Source organism: Myxine glutinosa, chromosome 7, assembly GCF_964187855.1.
Source record: "Myxine glutinosa chromosome 7, kmMyxGlut1.1, whole genome shotgun sequence".
In the NCBI taxonomy this organism is placed as follows: Eukaryota; Metazoa; Chordata; class Myxini; order Myxiniformes; family Myxinidae; genus Myxine; species Myxine glutinosa.
The window spans coordinates 128,777,532-128,795,762 of NC_136267.1; the positions used below are offsets into that span (position 1 = coordinate 128,777,532).

An 18,231-nucleotide genomic window follows, 5' to 3' on the forward strand; every position below is an offset into this window, starting at 1 on the left:
AATTAAATAAGTACTTAATTAAACGCTAATAATTAAATAACTCCTCAATTAATTGATTATTCAAAAAACAAAAAATACCGTATTTGACAAAGGACTTGCTCACTACTGTGCCGAAATTTCAGCTTCCTAGCTCAAAGGATGGCTGAGATATCGTCCGGACAACCAAGAAAACAAACAAGAAACCAGAGTGAAAACTGAGTACTCTCTTTCAGCGTGCGTCACTGCCGAGCCCCCTTCGGTGCCCGGCAATGACGATTTGCAATGCCTGGAGGTGGCATAGGAAAGGAGCGGTGTACAACAAGTACAAATACATTCAAAGTACACCGCCCCATGCCAAATAATTGAATATGCTGCAGCGCGGCATTGCCGGGGCGCCTCCGGCGCCCGGCAATACCGCAGTGCAGCTCATTGAGGCTGCATTGGGAGTGAAAGGTGTACACTAATTGATTGATTAATTGTATAACAAGTACAAATACATTCAAAGTACACCGCCCCATGCCAAATAATTAAATATGCTGCAGCGCGGCATTGCCGGGGCGCCTCAGGCGCCCGGCAATACCGCAGTGCAGCTCATTGAGGCTGCATTGGGAGGGAGACGTGTACACTAATTGATTGATTAATTGTATAATTAAAATCAATAAAAGATTATCACAAAATATTTTCATAATCAATTGGCTAATCGCATAACTAAACCACTAGTGCTTCATCCGAAGATGTATCTTTTAGAAATTTAATTAAATAAGTCATTTATAAAAAATGAAATAATTAATTGATTACTCAATAAATAATTAATCGATTAATCAATAAATAATTAATAGATGAAATGATTAATCAATAAATCAAAAATATCCTTGATAGCCACATCACTTGGTCACTCATGTCCAAATATTAGCTTCCCAGCTCAAAAGGTGCCTGAGATATTGGCCAAATGAGAAAGAAAATAAATAAATGATTAATAATGAAAATAAATAAATAATAATCATAAAAAAATTAAATTATTAATCAATTTGGTCAGAGAACACATAAACTACCACTATTTCATCAGAATCTGTAACTTTAAAAAAAATTTTTTTTTTGTCATTAATCGAATAATTAAATAATTAATCGATTAATTGATTAATTAATAAATCAAAAATATCCTTTGCAGCCAAATCACCTGGTCATTGGCATGTCCAAATATCAGCTTCCTAACTCAAAAGGTGCCTGAGTTAATAATGGTCAGAAGAGAAATGAAATTTAATTAATTAAATAAGTACTTAATTAAACGCTAATAATTAAATAACTCCTCAATTAATTGATTATTCAAAAAACAAAAAATACCGTATTTGACAAAGGACTTGCTCACTACTGTGCCGAAATTTCAGCTTCCTAGCTCAAAGGATGGCTGAGATATCGTCCGGACAACCAAACAAACAAGAAACCAGAGTGAAAACTGAGTACTCTCTTTCAGCGTGCGTCACTGCCGAGCCCCCTTTGGTGCCCGGCAATGACGATTTGCAATGCCTGGAGATGGCATAGGAAAGGAGCGGTGTACAATTAAAATCAATAAAAGATTATCACAAAATATTTTCATAATCAATTGGCTAATCGCATAACTAAACCACTAGTGCTTCATCCGAAGATGTATCTTTTAGAAATTTAATTAAATAAGTCATTTATAAAAAATTAAATAATTAATTGATTACTCAATAAATAATTAATCGATTAATCAATAAATACTTAATAGATGAAATGATTAATCAATAAATCAAAAATATCCTTGATAGCCACATCACTTGGTCACTCATGTCCAAATATTAGCTTCCCAGCTCAAAAGGTGCCTGAGATATTGGCCAAATGAGAAAGAAAATAAATAAATGATTAATAATGAAAATAAATAAATAATAATCATAAAAAAATTAAATTATTAATCAATTTGGTCAGAGAACACATAAACTACCACTATTTCATCAGAATCTGTAACTTTAAAAAAAAAAATTTTTTTGTCATTAATCGAATAATTAAATAATTAATCGATTAATTGATTAATTAATAAATCAAAAATATCCTTTGCAGCCAAATCACCTGGTCATTGGCATGTCCAAATATCAGCTTCCTAACTCAAAAGGTGCCTGAGTTAATAATGGTCAGAAGAGAAATGAAATTTAATTAATTAAATAAGTACTTAATTAAACGCTAATAATTAAATAACTCCTCAATTAATTGATTATTCAAAAAACAAAAAATACCGTATTTGACAAAGGACTTGCTCACTACTGTGCCGAAATTTCAGCTTCCTAGCTCAAAGGATGGCTGAGATATCGTCCGGACAACCAAGAAAGAAAACAAACAAACAAGAAAACAAACAAGTACACATACATTCAAAGTACACCGCCCCATGCCAAATAATTAAATATGCTGCAGCGCGGCATTGACGGGGCGCCTCAGGCGCCCGGCAATACCGCAGTGCAGCTCATTGAGGCTGCATTGGGAGGGAGAGGTGTACACTAATTGATTGATTAATTGTATAATTAAAATCAATAAAAGATTATCACAAAATATTTTCATAATCAATTGGCTAATCGCATAACTAAACCAGTAGTGCTTCATCCGAAGATGTATCTTTTAGAAATTTAATTAAATAAGTCATTTATAAAAAATTAAATAATTAATTGATTACTCAATAAATAATTAATCGATTAATCAATAAATACTTAATAGATGAAATGATTAATCAATAAATCAAAAATATCCTTGATAGCCACATCACTTGGTCACTCATGTCCAAATATTAGCTTCCCAGCTCAAAAGGTGCCTGAGATATTGGCCAAATGAGAAAGAAAATAAATAAATGATTAATAATGAAAATAAATAAATAATAATCATAAAAAAATTAAATTATTAATCAATTTGGTCAGAGAACACATAAACTACCACTATTTCATCAGAATCTGTAACTTAAAAAAAAAAAAATTTTTTTGTCATTAATCGAATAATTAAATAATTAATCGATTAATTGATTAATTAATAAATCAAAAATATCCTTTGCAGCCAAATCACCTGGTCATTGGCATGTCCAAATATCAGCTTCCTAACTCAAAAGGTGCCTGAGTTAATAATGGTCAGAAGATAAATGAAATTTAATTAATTAAATAAGTACTTAATTAAACGCTAATAATTAAATAACTCCTCAATTAATTGATTATTCAAAAAACAAAAAATACCGTATTTGACAAAGGACTTGCTCACTACTGTGCCGAAATTTCAGCTTCCTAGCTCAAAGGATGGCTGAGATATCGTCCGGACAACCAAGAAAGAAAACAAGAAACCAGAGTGAAAACTGAGTACTCTCTTTCAGCGTGCGTCACTGCCGAGCCCCCTTTGGTGCCCGGCAATGACGATTTGCAATGCCTGGAGATGGCATAGGAAAGGAGCGGTGTACAACAAACAAGAAAGAAACCAGAGTGAAAACTGAGTACTCTCTTTCAGCGTGCGTCACTGCCGAGCCCCCTTTGGTGCCCGGCAATGACGATTTGCAATGCCTGGAGATGGCATAGGAAAGGAGCGGTATACAACAAGTACACATACATTCAAAGTACACCGCCCCATGCCAAATAATTAAATATGCTGCAGCGCGGCATTGCCGGGGCGCCTCCGGCGCCCGGCAATACCGCAGTGCAGCTCATTGAGGCTGCATTGGGAGGGAGAGGTGTACACTAATTGATTGATTAATTGTATAATTAAAATCAATAAAAGATTATCACAAAATATTTTCATAATCAATTGGCTAATCGCATAACTAAACCAGTAGTGCTTCATCCGAAGATGTATCTTTTAGAAATTTAATTAAATAAGTCATTTATAAAAAATTAAATAATTAATTGATTACTCAATAAATAATTAATCGATTAATCAATAAATACTTAATAGATGAAATGATTAATCAATAAATCAAAAATATCCTTGATAGCCACATCACTTGGTCACTCATGTCCAAATATTAGCTTCCCAGCCCAAAAGGTGCCTGAGATATTGGCCAAATGAGAAAGAAAATAAATAAATGATTAATAATGAAAATAAATAAATAATAATCATAAAAAAATTAAATTATTAATCAATTTGGTCAGAGAACACATAAACTACCACTATTTCATCAGAATCTGTAACTTAAAAAAAAAAAATTTTTTGGTCATTAATCGAATAATTAAATAATTAATCGATTAATTGATTAATTAATAAATCAAAAATATCCTTTGCAGCCAAATCACCTGGTCATTGGCATGTCCAAATATCAGCTTCCTAACTCAAAAGGTGCCTGAGTTAATAATGGTCAGAAGATAAATGAAATTTAATTAATTAAATAAGTACTTAATTAAACGCTAATAATTAAATAACTCCTCAATTAATTGATAATTCAAAAAACAAAAAATACCGTATTTGACAAAGGACTTGCTCACTACTGTGCCGAAATTTCAGCTTCCTAGCTCAAAGGATGGCTGAGATATCGTCCGGACAACCAAGAAAGAAAACAAGAAACCAGAGTGAAAACTGAGTACTCTCTTTCAGCGTGCGTCACTGCCGAGCCCCCTTTGGTGCCCGGCAATGACGATTTGCAATGCCTGGAGATGGCATAGGAAAGGAGCGGTGTACAACAAACAAGAAAACAAGAAACCAGAGTGAAAACTGAGTACTCTCTTTCAGCGTGCGTCACTGCCGAGCCCCCTTTGGTGCCCGGCAATGACGATTTGCAATGCCTGGAGATGGCATAGGAAAGGAGCGGTGTACAATGATTAATCAATAAATCAAAAATCTCCTTGATAGCCACATCGCTTGGTCACTCATGTCCAAATATTAGCTTCCCAGCTCAAAAGGTGCCTGAGATATTGGCCAAATGAGAAAGAAAATAAATAAATGATTAATAATGAAAATAAAAAAATAATAATCATTAAAAAATTAAATTATTAATCAATTTGGTCAGAGAACACATAAACTACCACTATTTCATCAGAATCTGTAACTTTAAATTTAAATTTTTTTTTGGCATTAATCAAATAATTACATAATTAATCGATTAATTTATTAATTAATAAATCAAAAATATCCTTTGCAGCCAAATCACCTGGTCATTGGCATGTCCAAATGTCAGCTTCCTAACTCAAAAGGTGCCTGAGTTAATGGTCAGAAGAGAAAGGAAATTTGATTAATTAAATAAGTACTGAATTAATCGCTAATAATTAAATAACTCCTCAATTTATTGATTAATCAAAAAACAAAAAATACCGTTTTTGACAAAGGACTTGCTCACTATTGTGCCGAAATTTCAGCTTCCTAGCTCAAAGGATGGCTGAGATATCGTCCGGACAACCAAGGAAACAAGAAAACAAACAAGTACACATACATTCAAAGTACACCGCCCCATGCCAAATAATTAAATATGCTGCAGCGCGGCATTGCCGGGGCGCCTCCGGCGCCCGGCAATACCGCAGTGCAGCTCATTGAGGCTGCATTGGGAGGGAGAGGTGTACACTAATTGATTGATTAATTGTATAATTAAAATCAATAAAAGATTATCACAAAATATTTTCATAATCAATTGGCTAATCGCATAACTAAACCAGTAGTGCTTCATCCGAAGATGTATCTTTTAGAAATTTAATTAAATAAGTCATTTATAAAAAATTAAATAATTAATTGATTACTCAATAAATAATTAATCGATTAATCAATAAATACTTAATAGATGAAATGATTAATCAATAAATCAAAAATATCCTTGATAGCCACATCACTTGGTCACTCATGTCCAAATATTAGCTTCCCAGCTCAAAAGGTGCCTGAGATATTGGCCAAATGAGAAAGAAAATAAATAAATGATTAATAATGAAAATAAATAAATAATAATCATAAAAAAATTAAATTATTAATCAATTTGGTCAGAGAACACATAAACTACCACTATTTCATCAGAATCTGTAACTTAAAAAAAAAAATTTTTTTTGTCATTAATCGAATAATTAAATAATTAATCGATTAATTGATTAATTAATAAATCAAAAAATATCCTTTGCAGCCAAATCACCTGGTCATTGGCATGTCCAAATATCAGCTTCCTAACTCAAAAGGTGCCTGAGTTAATAATGGTCAGAAGAGAAATGAAATTTAATTAATTAAATAAGTACTTAATTAAACGCTAATAATTAAATAACTCCTCAATTAATTGATTATTCAAAAAACAAAAAATACCGTATTTGACAAAGGACTTGCTCACTACTGTGCCGAAATTTCAGCTTCCTAGCTCAAAGGATGGCTGAGATATCGTCCGGACAACCAAGAAAACAAACAAACAAGAAACCAGAGTGAAAACTGAGTACTCTCTTTCAGCGTGCGTCACTGCCGAGCCCCCTTTGGTGCCCGGCAATGACGATTTGCAATGCCTGGAGATGGCATAGGAAAGGAGCGGTGTACAACCAGAGTGAAAACTGAGTACTCTCTTTCAGCGTGCGTCACTGCCGAGCCCCCTTTGGTGCCCGGCAATGACGATTTGCAATGCCTGGAGATGGCATAGGAAAGGAGCGGTGTACAACAAACAAGAAACCAGAGTGAAAACTGAGTACTCTCTTTCAGCGTGCGTCACTGCCAAGCCCCCTTCGGTGCCCGGCAATGACGATTTGCAATGCCTGGAGGTGGCATAGGAAAGGAGCGGTGTACAACAAGTACACATACATTCAAAGTACACCGCCCCATGCCAAATAATTAAATATGCTGCAGCGCGGCATTGACGGGGCGCCTCAGGCGCCCGGCAATACCGCAGTGCAGCTCATTGAGGCTGCATTGGGAGGGAGAGGTGTACACTAATTGATTGATTAATTGTATAATTAAAATCAATAAAAGATTATCACAAATTATTTTCTTAATCAATTGGCTAATAGCATAACTAAACCATTAGTGCTTCATTCGAAGATGTATCTTTTTGAAATTTAATTAAATAGATCATTAATAAAAAATAAATAATTAATTGATTAATCAATAAATAATTAATCGATTAATCAATAAATAATTAATCGATTAAATGATGAATCAATAAATCAAAAATATCCTTGATAGCCACATCACTTGGTCACTCATGTCCAAATATTAGCTTCCGAGCTCAAAAGGTGCCTGAGATATTGGCCAAATGAGAAAGAAGACAAATAAATGATTAATAATGAAAATTAATAAATAATAATCATAAAAAAATTAAATTATTAATCAATTTGGTCAGAGAACACATCCACTATTTTCCACTACCACTATCACTATTTCCACTACCATCCACTACCACACACATCCACTACCACTATTTCATCAGAATCTGTAACTTTAAAAAAAAAAAATTTTTTTGTCATTAATCGAATAAAAACCACCTTTAGAGGCCATTTTTCCCCGCAAGCGGGGGTTGGCCTTTTTCGGGAACTGTGGTTGTTGTTGTTTTTCGGTCCCCTTTTTGAAGCAATGTTTAACGGCCGGATGCCCTTCCTGACGCCAACCCTTTTTGCCGCCTTTAACGACAAGCAGGGATTTACCAGTGAACTGGTACTCAATTTGCCGACCTCGGAAGGATGACAGGCTGAGTCAACCCCCCTGGCGTTAATTCAGCGATTGACCGGGATTCGAACCCAGGATCCTGGGATCCTAAGCCGGCACCCTAGCCGCTAGCCCAACACCAGAGATCATTAAATAATTAATCGATTAATTGATTAATTAATAAATCAAAAATATCCTTTGTAGCTAAATCACCTGGTCATTGGCATGTCCAAATGTCAGCTTCCTAACTCAAAAGGTGCCTGAGTTAATGGTCAGAAGAGAAAGGAAATTTGATTAATTAAATAAGTACTTAATTAATCGCTAATAATTAAATAACTCCTCAATTTATTGATTAATCAAAAAAAATAATAATACCGTTTTTGACAAAGGACTTGCTCACTATTGTGCCGAAATTTCAGCTTCCTAGATCAAAGGATGGCTGAGATATTGCCCGGACAAACAAACAAGAAAGAAAACAAGAAACCAGAGTGAAAACTGAGTACTCTCTTTCAGTGTGCGTCACTGCCGAGCCCCCTTTGGTGCCCGGCAATGACGATTTGCAATGCCTGGAGATGGCATAGGAAAGGTGCGGTGTACAATAAAACTGATATATGAACTCTCAGTTTGAACTTGAGGCCCACCCATCTGATGCACACCAGACATCCTTTATTACCTCCAACATAGAAGGTGGGTGGAGCTTATGTTTTCACCCATGACTGTTCATCCCTAGGTGAGGAGGATATCTCAAAAAGTTATGGACGGATTCAAACGAAACTTGGTGGACAGGTTGGGTGTTTTACAAGGACAAATTTATTAGACTTTGGTGAAGATCAGGATCCTAGAAAGTTTAAGTGATTCTTCACCATTGGGAAATAAGGCCAAAAACAATATATAGCACGATATCTCAAAAAGTTATGGACAAGTTCTGACAAAACTTGGTAGATGAGTTGGGCAGGTGACAAAAACAAGCCAATTAGATTTTGGTTCAGATCCGGAAGCAGATCCGGCCTAACAGTGAGACACAAAACAAACTGTTCAGCCTGGCAGAGGCATGTGCTCTGCCGAGTGTCGTTCCATTTCTGAATAAAATAACTAGTTCCTCAGTTGTGCCCATCCCAATATTACTGTCCATCAGTGTTTTTAATTTCGACGTAGCGTTAATAAACCAAAAAATAAAACTGACTTTTGCTTCAACTTAATGTGAAAAAAAGGTTTGTTTAAATGAACTTTCTCACTCTTACCGGGATTGCGAATTCAGTTTGCTCATTATTTCCCAGGCATCCGATTCAGGGCTTTGGCAATGATGGCGCAGATCTCTAAGAGCCTGTTTTGTCTCTCTGTTGGTATAGAGTTGATACTCTGTTTCGCCGAATACCTCCGTCAAGGGAGGTGTCCACCATCGCTGCCTGCACTCTCTGCCCACACACCACGTTTGTCATTGTTAAGTGACCAAACTGCTGACCCACTCACTCTTTGGCGCTGATATGCTCCAGACCAAGCAACATGCAACACCCAAAAGGAAAGAAAGGCATCAATAATAGGCTATAAATTTATGCATAGCTGGGCTTGTAAAATATTATAAACCACAAACACGTATGATTAGCTCACAGAACATCCGTGAGGTAAGTTTTACTTAGAACTGAGCGAAGATCTACTGTAATCTACATACCCCACAAGGGTTGGGTAAATAACATGACCCTTGTCGTGTCCAACGATCCCTTCAGTGTGTGCATGTGATGAACAATTCAATCCGAATCGTGAAGCCTCTTCTTCTTCACGCAATAACAACTTCTAGCTTCCAGACCATACATCCATTCATCTTGAAATTGTGCACACTTGTTGCTCTTTATGACTTCTACTAGAGTATGACGTTTCACGTCGATCAATAAAGCGATTCAAGAGATATCCATTTTTAAAAATATTTTCGTTTAATTAACGAAATCAACCAAACCACGTGACCTATTGCAAATTCCAAAATGACATTTTAGTGGACTGACATGCTGAACAGATCTGTGAAGTTTCCCCTCGATTGGATCAAAAATGAGGGAGGAGCTCGGTCTTAAAGGTTCATGCTTAAAAACATCATAACTCTGAAACCATGTGACGCATGACGTCATGCTCATTGACGTTTTTGTTCATCATGGGTTTGCGATTCTGCCTGCAAAGTTTGGCCTCGATATGTTCAGCCGTTGCAGAGAAAAGGGGGTTTTCGTGTTTCCACGAAAAACAATATGGCGGCCGAACCACGTGACCTGTGACATCATAATTACCATTAAAATATTCTCCAGACCGAGTCCCTCCTATGGTGAAAATTTGATCTCAATCGGTCCTACTATTGCAGAGAAAATCTTTTTTAAAGGAAATTAAAACTTAAAATGGCACCGAGTTAAGGATCATCAGAATTATCAGAATTCCCAAAGTTCAAAGTGCCATAACTTTGTCAAAAATAATCGAAACGTCGTGAAGTTCGAACTTGATCTGTAACTTATCAAAAGGAAACCAAGTGGCAAGTTTGAAATAATGACTATTAAGCCTTTAGAAAAAAAGTCCGGAAAACTGTTCTTTGCATGACGGACTGACAGACTGACGGACTGATGGGCAGACAGACGGAGGGACGGTGCATAAACCTATAGTCCCCTCCGGTGTACACTGGCAGGGGACTAATAAGAAAAACTCTAGCAGTAATAATAGGTTACTCTCCATTTCAGGGAGAGAGCCTAATAAACGACCCTGTACATTGAGACAGCAGATTAATGAAAACAGTATGTGGGATGTGAACAAGGGATTCAAACGAATAAAGGTATTTACACAAAAAAAAAAAAAAATTTGTTCAAAAACAAACAAGAAAAGCCAAACAACCAATTGTAATTTTTTTTGTTTCATCCAAAGAAAAAGCAGCAAGTGTAAGCCATCCACCCACCTGTATAACCGTAAAAAGTCTTCTGGCCGCGAATGGAAAAACTTCACAGACAAGACAATGCTCTGTGCGATGTAGGAAACGAATGGAATTTGAATACCAAGATGGATCAGCCAATGGGAGATTAATTGTATAGCCAATCTGAGCAGCAGAATACTGGACTCATCTCGCAAAGGAACATGCCAATAGCACACGGCAGAGCTGATGCAGCCAAAAGCCACAAAGTAGCCTGAAAAGAAGCAGTAAGATTAAATGTACCATACAGCTGGATTTGGGTCTGACAAAACTGATTCACGATATACTAAACTAATCATTCCAATGTACAAAGAGGCCAACAACAATGCCTATCAAAATGGGGGCGTTCGGACACATATACGTACTCGCACTCACCCCAGAGCCATCTAGCCTGGAACGAGCTGGGAAGGGTGATGGGGAGGTTTTGGAGGGGAGGGGTGATGGGGAAGATTTGGAGGGGAGGGGTGAGATTGGATTTTGGAAAGTGTACGATTAATGGGAAACGAACATTTATTGCAAAATGAGTTTCTTGTGACCTTCGAGTTAAAAATACATTTAAGGACGCTGGAGGGGGGTTGGAGTGCAGGTGAGTTTGGGGAATGTATGAAAGAGGCACTGTAAGAGATGGAATTTTTTTGGGGGACGAATAGATTTGGTGAGCAAGTCGAAAGCAACCTTTTAAAGAAGAAGAAGAAAAAGGTGTTATAATATACGACAGAATACAGTACTTCAGGGGAAAGTTTAAACATTTTAAAGTTTAACAGTGAAAACTATCTGGGGAAATGGGGGAGAAACACGTGGTCGAAGAACGAACGAACGAATAAGAACAATGAATAAACGAATAAGAACAACGAATAAGAACAGAGAAGGAAAGGTGTTTTTTTTGTTGTTTTTTTGAGTTGAGATTTTAAACAAGGAAGTAGGCTATGGGGTGAAAAGACTGGGAAAAACAGAGAATGAAAGTTATTGGAGCACAAACGACAGACCGCTGAGAGAAAAACAAAGCCTCAAGGTCGGACACGGTACAAACCCTCAAAAGACAGGACACGAATTAACACGATTTTCTTTACAGGTATGAAAGATTTACACCGAGAATCTTCCTAGGGACACACTATAAGTACACACACCATAAAATAAATACAGTTTTGACGAAAATACAAATGGGAACAATTACTGAACTTCGAAAGCGTGAGAGCGTGGACAGCTGCGAAAAAAACGTAAAACTCGCCGGTAAGACCGGAAGCGGAAGTCGCCTAACGATAAACCTAATGCCTAATTTGGGATCCCACACACACAGATATCAGAGACAAGACGAGGGCATATGAATTAATAAAAAGAACACGTTCGTCATGTAGAATGTACGCGGCATGCGGTCTTATCTGTCTCGTCATTGGCTTTGGCCACTGTCCAACACTGCTCCGTTCGGCCCGCGGCACACCACGAGGTCCCTCGCTCCAAGTGCCACAAGGCCTCGCTCCAAGCGCCACGTGTCCAACGCAGGCCAGCGGCTCCACACGAGGTCAATTCGAACCACAGTCCTCCTGTCTGTGAACTCAACTCTCTGGATCAAAACCAACTGCCTCGTATCAAAACCAACTGCCCAAAAGGTGTTCGGCGCTCGTTAATCGGATCTCTCTCGCTCAGGATCTCGACCGCGCTGCTCAACTCAACTCGGGCTCTCTCTCTCTCAGGCTGTGAACTGCGAACCAACTCGTGCTGCGCAACTCGCTCTCCTGCACCAACTCGACTGCTCAGGATCGCACCGGGACTGTCACTCGACTGCAGAGGATCGCCCCGGGACTGTCACTCTGTGCACCAAACTCTCAACTCTCCTCTCTTCTCGACTGCCTGAAATGACGTCCGGCCCCGATAGTATCTGCTGGCCCGTGACGTCAGCCCTGGCGGCTGCCAACCAATCAGAGCCTCTACCGACTCACCCAGGTGCACGCCCACTGCGCCACTCCAACTCTCATCCCCTACTCTGTGGTCATAGCGCGTGCTAGTCGATCTGGTTCGGCCCCTGGGAGGTGTAAATGGTGGCGGCCATTCGGCGGTTACTCGCCGCATTCGGCGGCGGCGATTACTTAAATGAGTAATCTTTCAGCATGCAAAGGGTGACAAGACATGGGATTTTAATGGTATTTGTAATGGAATTATGATGAGTTAAATATAAAAGATATTTGTTTGTTTTTTTCAAAAAAAAGTGACAATTAGCTGAGGAGTCGCCGAGGGCCAAACTTTAACCTTTGACAGCAGAGAAATAGTGTTCTGACAGCAAAAGACTTCCAAATAATATTTATGGCTGGATTGCTTCAAGAGAAATGACATACTATTTATTTTATTAACTGAAGGAATTATAAAATTGCTATGAGATGAAATTATATTTTCGGTGTTGGTATAACAGTAATTACCGAGAAAAATATATCTGAAGACTTACATGATCATGTTGTGTAAGTACGAAAGGTTTGTGGTCACAAATTCAAAGGAAATGGAAGTTATGTCTTTGGGAAGTTTGCAAAATTTGTAAGGGATCTTGCATGGGTTCAGCAAAACATTTTTTCAGTTTTTGGATGTGTAGATGAATATATACATGTACATGGGTGAGTATGCACACAAAAGGATGGGATGATACTCTTCAAAGAGCTCTTACCAATGGAAATCAGCCAGTGCTGACTCAATATAGTTCCCAGGTCCCTATACACGTGCCGCATCGTGAACAGAGCCATGGACCAGCCACTTGCCACAATCACGAAGAAAACATTCCTCTGTTGGACTTGCCCATTCATCGCAATTACCTATTGTGTTGGCAGTGATTTATACATGTTTAAATGTCAAACAAACAAAACTTGGCAAACTTGGCAAACAAGTGGAACATGTCTTTCAATCCTGACAAATCTCACACTCTTACAATGTCTCTCCGAAAAGACCGACTGGACAACCCTCCCATCCACTTTCTGAATAATCCTCTCCAAGAAGTTCTGTCACTCAAGCTTTTGGGTCGCACTATCTGCCATGATCTTTCCTGGGAAAACCACATTGCAAATCTGGCCTCCAAAGCCAGTCGCCGACTGGGCATCCTCCATCGTGCGAAGTCCTTCCTTGGCACACCTGAGCTCCTCACCACATACAAGGCTTTCATCCGCAGCTCAATGGAATACTGCTCTCCCCTCTGTGCTGGTGCTCCTGCCTCACACCTAGCTCGTCTTCACGCTGTTGAAACCAAAGCATTCAGAATCATTGGACTCTCCCGCGATGAAGCTAACTCCGAGGGCCTTTCACTCACTCAGCACAGGCAGGTTGGTGGTCTTTCCGTCTTCTACCGACTCCTCTCCGGCCTTGCTCCAACAGCTCTATCTGGGCTCTGTCCCCCAAATATTCCTACATGTCGCACAAGATCTGCCTGCAACCCTCTTATGGTTAAACTGCCAAAATCAAGACTCTGCTCACCTTCACTCACCTCTTTTCTCCCGCCTCTGGAACAAACTCCCTCACTCTCTTCAATCCCACTCCTCCCTCCAGGTCTTCAAAACAGCTGTTCACCACCATCTCTTATCTTCCCCCATCCAAAACCTTGATCTTTTCTACCCCTGCTAATTTCACCCCAAGTCCACTTTTTTGAAATACCAACTTCTTTCCTGGAAGTCCTTGGTGTCCTTGTGTTTTATACTTCTCCCAGCCCCCCCCTCCCCCTTCCCATGCCTCCTCCCCCCAAGCCCTCTCCCTCCCACAAATCTCCCGATGTCCCTGCTCTCAAATGTTGTGTTTGCGTGCTTCCCCTTCTCTCCCCACCTTGTCTACCGCTCCCTCTTTTTATTACTTGCCGGAAAAGATGATGCTTGGTGCCAAAATCGAATCAGTTCATTTTAGCAAAATAATATATACCTAAACCAAATTTGGTCAAAATCCCATCACTGGTGCACAAGTTAGTGTGACAGAATTTTTACCTAACGGGATGTCTGATCTTTGACCTTTTGACCACAATAATCTAATCTGTTTATCTCTACATCATAATACATACTTGTACCAAGTTTGACTTAGTTCCCATCAGCAGTTCATAAGTTATCGCAGTAATGAAAACGGAAAGCAAATATTCCTACAGGTCGCACAAGATCTGCCAGCAACCCTCTGATGGTTAAATTGCCAAAATCTTGGCTCTCTGCTCACCTTCACTCTTTCATTCCTCTTTTCTCCCGCCTCTGGAACAAACTCCCACACTCCCTTCAATCCCACTCCTCCCTCCAGGTCTTTAAAACAGCTGACCACCACCATCTCTTATCTTTCCCCATCCAAAACCTTGATCTTTTCTACCCCCACTAATTCACCCCAGATCCACCTTGTTTGAAATTCCAACTTCTTTCCTGGAAGTCCCGGCAGTGTCCATATGTTTTATACCTCTCCCACCCCCCTCCCCCTTCCCATGCCTGCTCTCAGATGTTGTGTTTGTGTTCCTCCCCCTCTCGCCCCATCTTGTCTACCGCTCCCCATGTTATATGTTTTATGTGTCGGTTTGTCTTTCTGTGCGATTAATGTCAGCTCTTTCACGAGCCTCGATCTTGTATCCAAAAAAAAAAAAAAAAAAAAAAAAAAAGGATCACGGGCGGACAATCCGAAAACATAATGCCTCCATCAACTTCGTAGGTGGACGCACAAAAGCCGATCACACATGCACACACACATACCTGAGCAGGCAGCAGACGGCAAAGGCCAACAACAATGAGAAGAAGGGAAGACAAGACTCCCAGGAAGAATCCAGATGTCGATAAAAAATATTGCACTCCTGTTCAGGTCAATGAGGCAAGAAAGGAGTTAGCGATGCAATCGAAATGCAAGAAAGTATGTGCCAGTTATAGAAGCGAGATTAACCCTGACGATAAAAATAGTGCGAATTTGTAATCATTTCACAAATTTTAAAACAGAATCAGCAACAATGCAAAATACTGACAGAACGAATTGAAGCCATTACAATAATTGCACAACTGAATTGGTCGACATCTGGGAAAGAATTCAGGATAACTTTTGAGATCGCATCGGTGCTTTAATGATGGATTTTCTGATAAATATTTGAAGCAAATAACTATGCAGTATAATGATTAGACTCAGCACATCTCATTTTGAAAGCAGAATTTGGATTTCTTTACATTAAAAATAAATAAATAAAACAAGACAAGTCCAAATCCCACCTCAGGCAAAAGGATCGTCCCATTCCAACACAGAGCGGCAAACTTAAAGTATGGGCAAAATCCAAAAAAAACACAAACAAGTAAAGATACATTCAAAGTACACCGCCCACATGCCAAATAATTAAATATCCTACAGCGCGGCATTGCCGGGGTGCCTCTGGCGCCCGGCAATACCACAGTGCAGCTCATTGAGGCTGCATTGGGAGGGAGAGGTGTACACTAATTGATTGATTAATTGTATAATTAAAATCAATAAAAGATTATCACAAAATATTTTCATAATCAATTGGCTAATAGCATAACTAAATCACTAGTGCTTCATCCGAAGATGTATCTTTTAGAAATTTAATTAAAGAAGTCATTAATAAAAAATTAAATAATTAATTGATTAATCAATAAATAATTAATCGATTAAATGATTAATCAAAAAATCAAAAATATCCTTGATAGCCACATCACTTGGTCACTGTCATGTCCAAATATTAGCTTCCCAGCTCAAAAGGTGCCTGAGATATTGGCCAAATAAGAAAGAACATAAATAAATAATTAATAATGAAAATAAATAAATAATAATCATTAAAAAATTAAATTATTAATCAATTCGGTCACAGAACATATAAACCACCACCATGTCATCAGAATCTGTAACTGAAAAAAGATTATTTTTTTTAGTAATTAATCGAATAATTAAATAATTAATCGATACATTGATTAATTGATGAATCAATAAATCAAAAATATCCTTGATAGCCACATCACTTGGTCACTCATGTCCAAATATTAGCTTCTGAGCTCAAAAGGTGCCTGAGATATTGGCCAAATGAGAAAGAAGACAAATAAATGATTAATAATGAAAATAAAAAAATAATAATCATAAAAAAATTAAATTATTAATCAATTCGGTCAGAGAACACATAAACCACCACCATTTCATCAGAATCTGTAACTTAAAAAAAAAATTTTTTTTGTCATTAATCAAATAATTAAATAATTAATCGATTAATTGATTAATTAATAAATCAAAAATAGCCTTTGCAGCCAAAATCACCTGGTCATTGGCATGTCCAAATATCAGCTTCCTAACTCAAAAGGTGCCTGAGTTAATGGTCAGAAGAGAAAGGAAATTTGATTAATTAAACATGTACTTAATTAATCGCTAATAATTAAATAACTCCTCAATTAATTGATTAATCAAAAAACAATAAAATACCGTTTTTGACAAAGGACTTGCTCACTATTGTGCTGAAATTTCAGCTTCCTAGTTCAAAGGATGGCTGAGATATCGCCCGGACAAACAAACAAACAAGAAAGAAAGCAAGAAAACAAGAAAGCAAGAAAACAAACAACCAGAGTGAAAACTGAGTACTCTCTTTCAGCGTGCGTCACTGCCGAGCCCCCTTCGGTGCCCAGCAATGACGATTTGCAATGCCTGGAGATGGCATAGGAAAGGAGCGGTGTACAACAGGTAATCAAAGTGCATTTTCGAAAGTATGCCTCATCCAACCAAATATGTGTCCTGTGATCATGCTGGGTACACACTTGCTCAAATAATCTGCATAGACGACCAATAGGAGTCCCAGCACGAGGCAGCCAATCAGCCACAAGTCATACCCTGCACACATGCAAGCAATTTCTCAAAATACAAACAGCACATGAAAATTGACCGTCTCTCAAATACGTATTCACTTTGGAGATGTACAAAATAATGGACAAAGGAGTTAGCTGCTGTTAAAAGTCACTGACTGGGCATCCTCCATCATGCAAGGTCCTTCCTTAGTTCCTTGGCACACCTGAACTCTTATGCATCAACAATGCCCGCATCTTCATGGAGTCTGTTCTCCTCTCTGGGGCCACTCTAACATATAGCCCAGATCGGTGGAGTGTTGCAGTGATGGTTGTCCTTCTGGAAGTTTCTCCCATCTCCACACAGGATCTCTGGAGCTCAGCCAGAGTGACCATCGGGTTCTTGGTCACCTCTCTTACCAAGGCCCTTCGCCCCCGATTGTTCAGTTTGGCCGGGCGGCCAGCTCTAGGAAGAGTCCTGGTTGTTCCAAACTTCTTCCATTTAAGAATTATGGAGGCCACTGTGCTCTTGGGAACCTTCAATGCAGCAGAAATTTTTTTGTAGGCTTCCCCAGATCTGTGCTTCGACACAATCCTGTCTCTGAGCTCTGCAGGCAGTTCTTTCGACCTCATGGCTTGGTTTTTGCTCTGATATGCATTGTCAGCTGTGAGACCTTATATGGACAGGTTTATATCGACAGGCCTTTCCAAATCATGTCCAATCAATTGAATTTACCACAGGTGGACTCCAATCAAGGTGTAGAAACATCTCAAAGATGATCAAGAGAAATGTGAGGCACCTGAGCTAAATATCAAGTGTCATAGCAAAGGGTCTGAATACTTTTATGTTGGGAGGGTAGAGCAATACATAGATGGAGGTAGATCTGAAGAGGTAACATGCTTCGACTGTCGCGATAGGGAATCTACCTTATAATAAGTTCCATGTTTAGTCCGGTTTGTCGGTTAAGGAGTATACCTGTGAACATACCAGGATGTTCGTGTGCTAGGTAGTTG

The 18,231-nt window shown here is 38.6% G+C and overlaps 1 protein-coding gene across 1 annotated transcript in view; it reads right to left on the reverse strand.

Annotated features, from left to right (window-relative positions):
• Positions 1–15,346, reverse strand: part of LOC144893087 (uncharacterized) — a 58,047-nt gene extending 42,701 nt beyond the window's left edge. Inside the window, exons 1-3 of the mRNA XM_078782736.1 lie at positions 15,154–15,346; positions 13,125–13,269; positions 10,131–10,688 (exon numbers count right to left, since the gene is read on the reverse strand). Coding sequence (XP_078638862.1) covers positions 10,131–10,688; positions 13,125–13,260 — 694 coding nt within the window. The 5' untranslated portion in view covers positions 13,261–13,269; positions 15,154–15,346. The remainder of the gene's footprint in view (positions 1–10,130; positions 10,689–13,124; positions 13,270–15,153) is intronic.
• Positions 15,347–18,231: the final 2,885 nt, after the last annotated feature.